The sequence below is a fragment of the Adiantum capillus-veneris genome, chromosome 28, assembly GCF_014529385.1.
Source record: "Adiantum capillus-veneris isolate H3 chromosome 28, ASM1452938v2, whole genome shotgun sequence".
NCBI classification, from domain to species: domain Eukaryota; kingdom Viridiplantae; phylum Streptophyta; class Polypodiopsida; order Polypodiales; family Pteridaceae; genus Adiantum; species Adiantum capillus-veneris.
The window spans coordinates 50,371,606-50,376,846 of NC_140958.1; the positions used below are offsets into that span (position 1 = coordinate 50,371,606).

Consider the following 5,241-nt stretch of genomic DNA (forward strand, 5'->3'; position numbering starts at 1 on the left):
ACACCTCACATGGGCAAAACATTGCAAGAAAACATACTCACAAAACCTCAAGCTTTATTTAGAGAATAAGGCGATGAAATGGGGAGCATAGGGTAGGGGAATGAGAAGGGAGAGAGTGGTAGAGCACATGGCGGATAGGTGGGAGTTGATGGCGAAGACTCGCACGAAAGTTATGGCAATCATCCTTCATTTAGTTGCCCTTCATCTTCCATAGCCCAAGGGTGTAGAGGTCATGCTCAAGACGAGCATGGTGATTGCGGTGATGGTGATGGTGTGGGTGGGTGTGTGTGCACTAGGCACACACAGTGCATAGTGTACTCTTTGGTGATGTTGTGTGTGTGTGTAGTGTGATGGTGACCCCTCTTTATATAGGGGAGGAGGGGGAGAAATTCTAGAATTTAGAAATGAAGAAATCATTATCTACATAGGCCATGTGACTGTGGGCCCCACTTGTCTGGTTGTGTGTATATGTGCCAGAACAGCAGTCTCATGAGAGAGAGACTAAGAGAGAGAGATGGGTTGATGAAAAAAAATGAGAGGTGACATGGAGAATAAATTAATTACAAGAGGGGAGTGTGTCCATAGGTGAATCTGTGTGCAGATGTGTGTGACCACAAGAAAAATCAGGTAACCACCGGGTGGGGATGGGTCTGTGGGCACCTTTTTCAGTGAAACTGAGTGTGTGTGAGTGTGGGGGAGGTTATTGAGCTACAAGACAAGAGACATGGCGCCCTTTAGAGAGAGAGAGAGGGGTATTTGGGTCATAGGATATGATAGGAGAGAGAAAGGGGGGGTGGGGTATACTATTTTGGAAGATAGGATAAGTTGCATGTGAGTTATGGTGCATTATTGGTGAGTTAGAATGCATTATTGGTGAGAGGTGGGGTAGCTTGAGGGGAGAGTGAAAGGAGAAAGGACAAGGGGAAGAGAGAGGGGGTTGACCTTTTGAGTGGAGGAGAGAAAAAGGGACACACGACGGGGCAAAATTGAAGAAAAAGGAGGCAAGGTGGGGATGGGCTGCCCCGCAGGCATGAGGTGGCCTATTTTACCTTTCTCATATATTTATATAATCATACTTTATTTTTTCTTACTTTTTCCAATGCCTTTTATCACTCCCTCCCTAAGAGGGGGTTTTCATGGGGTGGGGACGAGAGAAGAGGGGTATGGGAGCTTGGCTTGTGAAAAGCCCCCATCACCAATAACCACGATTTGGTGATGGATCCTATGAGCAAAGGTCCATGTACGCAGCAGTTATTGGATCAAGTTCAGATGGTTGCAGATGGCAGACATCAGTTTGGTATTGTATCCAACACAAACCCTCGTTTTCCCTTGGAGGAAAGATACTCCAAGGCAGGCAATCAAAATATATTCACATCTTCTCAAAGGTCTTTTGTGCAGCAGGCGGTCCAGGTAGAAACTCCATATAGTAGCTATAGTATGCTGAACAAGCGGAGTGCAATTATCGTCAACAACGACCTAACATTCCATAGCGCAAGGCATGCTGTTATTAATATATTGTCCAAATGCAGAACCAACTTCAGCGTCAAGAGGACAGAGTTTGTCTACTGTTGAATGCATTTTATAACCTCAAGACTCAAAAGATATTTTATTCTGTTATACACTCAATATATCATATATGTTAGGTTCAAAGCACCCTCTTGTGCAAATACATTCCTCATGATGTTGCATCTTATCTTGGTTTTCTTGTAGAGATGAGTCAGCTTTCTTTGCATCTCTTACTGGCCTAGTATATAAGATCCATTACATCGGCAAAAATTCGAGGAGAGTTGTCTTGACAGAGGGGTTGGCTAGGGTGCGGTGCTGCGGATTTGAAGGCCGTCAAATCTTGAGAAGAAGAGCTGGTTGAATGGGGTGGTGGCGGCCCCATCAATTGGACCGAACATGTGGAATCTGACTGTATGCAAAAAAGGGCCACCACCTCAATTCCATCATTAACAAAACTACTAGTACCTCTGTCACGTAAGCACTCGCTTCTGCGTCTTTTGGAGGGATCGCACCTTGATAGCCTTCAAGTTGCATCTTTTGACTAGAGATACTACTTTCTAATGGATGATTGTTGCACCCCTTGCATGTAGAAAGTGGTTATTGGAGGCCCAAAATCGATGGATCTTTAGAGTTGTTTTTTCCTCATTGTACTGCTCAAAGCACGGGACTCACGGACGCTCAATGCAGAAAACAAATCTATTTCTCTTGAAAGTGAGATCATTGTCAAAGGCATCAATAGATCTTTTACAATTTTTGGTGACGAGCTTGATTATGCAGTCTCTTGGCCACAAAAACACACCCATTATACCCTCGCCTTCGGGCCATGGTCTGAAATTACTGCATTGTATAAAGGTTGGAGCATGCAATGTGACATCTTTGCTCACAATCTAAAAATATGTCCCTTCTGCACGGCGGCATACCTCACATATATAGGGATTAATGAGGTCGACAAACAAATGAAATAGACACTACTGCTGCTCTCACTTGTGTATTATCGTTGGGTGCTTTTCCATCGGAGCGGCAACAACAAGACTTAGCAGCATTGCGTCTACAATCCATTACTAGTTCAAGATACCAGTCCTGAATCAATAGTATCACCTCTCTATTCACGAGACCGATGAGTGATATTTGGACATAAAAGAGGCAGATATTATAATTATAGATGAGCTATCCGTGTTAATCCAAACGAATTTTTACCTTATCGAAAGACAAAATGTCAACATAGAAAGTAGGACATTGGCAGATCCCTTCAACAACAAATGTGTTCTCTTGCACGATGACCTTGCCCAACTATTCCCAGTTTGTAGTCACGCATGGGAGCTTTGTAACGAATGCCATACATTCACAAGCTCGATCCAGAGGCTACTTGCAAGTTTATACAAGATGTCATGCTTGGTAAGACATGCAACGGTAGGACCTTAAATTGCTTATGTTCTTGACCATTATTTGTGAAATAAAACCAGTCCTAGATGAGATCAATTGTACCTTGGGTGCATGTATTCTAGATGAATCAAACTGACATTACAAAACTTGAAATGAATGTCAATTTGAATGTGTCATGTTATATTCTATAGATGTTATATAGCAAGGCCCACGAAGGAAGACTACTTTCTCTACTAGAGCCCATCAAAAACCCAATAATCGAGCATCTTTGTGTCTAGAAAGAATCTATCATTGATGGTTTCTCTACTAGAGCCTATGAAAAACCCAATAATCGAGCATCTTTGTGTCTAAGGAAAAAAAAATCCAAGGAAATCCGTCCTGGCCTGGCCCTATATTCCAGTAGGCTTTTGTTTGGTTTGGAATAGCTAGCTTGTGGGCAGATCAATGGAGGCAAGAGAGCATCGCAGGCTGCAGGAAACCCGCTGCATGCATGCTCATATACGACCTCATGCAACGTCAAGTTCATTGCGCACGTGTCTACTGTTTCAATTGCGCACGTGTGGTGCCGGGTCATCGCTCATCTGATGCTGCTCATATACAAAGTCAACATCCGGCGGGCCAGGCGCTATTTTATACATAGCTGCACCAGCACCAATACTCTTATCAAGCAGCAAGTGTACAGATCTCTCCCTCCCCTCCCCCCCCAACTCTAGAACTCTCTCATAAAACTCTCTCTTTCTCAACTGATCATCTCTCCCTTTCTCTGTGGCTCGCACACGCACCTGCCACGCCCACGTCAGCCTGCACACACACACACACACAAATCGACGCCATCATGCATAATCACTCTCAAGGGTCAGCTCATGCGTTGTTGTTGAAGAGGCAGCAGTCGATCCAGGTCGCCCTAAACGTTGCCCTCATGTTGTTCTCGTGATGCCAGCAGCCCACGCAGGACGGGCGGCATCCTGGACCATCGTGAAGTCCACGCCCCTGGAGTACTATGTCCAAGTGGGGCTGGGCCCCCCTGACTTGGACACCCTCATCGCTCCCATTGACCCCACCGGCTCCACGGGCACCTTCGGCCAGACACAGCTCTTCGCCTTCAATGTCACGCACGGCGCTGACCCAGCCTCCACGCTCCTCGGCTCCATGCGTGGTTACACCGTCCAAGCCAGCTCCACCGCCGACTTCCACGGCGTCGAAGTGGAGGTCCTCGCCTTCGACGATGGCTCGCTCAATGGCACCATCAGCCTGCAAGGCCTCATCAACGCTGGCACTAACGAGATCGCCATTGACGTTGGCGGCACCGGAAACTTTCGAGGCGCTCGCGGCTACGGCATCGTCACCTTCCTCAACTCCACTGCCACCCTTGCACCTTACCACCACCAGCTCTTCTTCCTCTAGATGACAGATGACAGCTTCCTAATATCACCCTTTGCGCCGGCCGTAGAAGCTTAACTCACCCATCAACTGCACCATTTTGTGTTCATATATAATACAAAGAGCTAACGCTTGAACTTATAAAAATAGTCCATTGGATATGTAGAATGCAGCAGATAGGTTTAGGTCAAATACTCTTATTTTACTTCATGATTGATGTATGCTTGGATAAACGACATTCTGCAACCTCATATACTAGGAAATTTCGACTTTGCGTACATTTGAATATAGAACGATGATGTATTAGATCACCTACACACCTTGGGAGTATTTGATATATTCTCTCAAAACAATTTGCTAGCACATGAAATTTGTGCAATTAATGGGTGGTACGACTATTAAAATTCAACGTACAGCTTCTATCATGCTCTAATTTTTTGAGAGGTTGTGCCACCAATTTCTTTCAACCATCCAATAATCTTCTTCACCTCATGATCCAATGTGATATTGATGTGATGCATGTCCAATTGATCTAATGAGTGGACTTTATCTCCACTTAATCACCTAGTAGACATACCTATGGCCCTCAATTATGGATACTCCCTTTGTGATAGCTTTCGAGTGTGATTAAGAGATTTTTTAAAACAAAAATTGATAGAGTTTCTTTTGTAGCCACACTCTCATGCTAGTTTTATCGTTATTATTTTAAATTACATAGGGTTTCTTTTGTAGCCATGCTCTTATACTAGTTTTATCATTAATCTTTTTAAATTTCATAGGGTTTCCTTTGTCCACACCCTCTCAAGCTAGTTTTCATCTGAAAAGCAAGTACCATCTATTCAGTGTAGTGTTCCCACACAATTTGAGGCTTTGAAATCTAAACTTGTCTTCATTGTATCTCAATTATAGACTCGCACAAACCCAAAGCTTTGAATATCCATAAGGTGCACAAAACTCGTACATCCACATTAG

At 44.3% G+C, this 5,241-nt stretch overlaps 1 protein-coding gene across 1 annotated transcript; it reads left to right on the forward strand.

Moving 5' to 3' along the window:
* Positions 1-3,822: 3,822 nt before the first annotated feature.
* LOC147420433 (uncharacterized) lies at positions 3,823-4,293 on the forward strand. Its single transcript, XM_086504541.1, has one exon. The coding sequence runs from the start codon at positions 3,823-3,825 to the stop codon at positions 4,291-4,293; it is 471 nt and encodes a 156-aa protein (XP_086360667.1).
* The last annotated feature ends 948 nt before the right edge of the window (positions 4,294-5,241 follow it).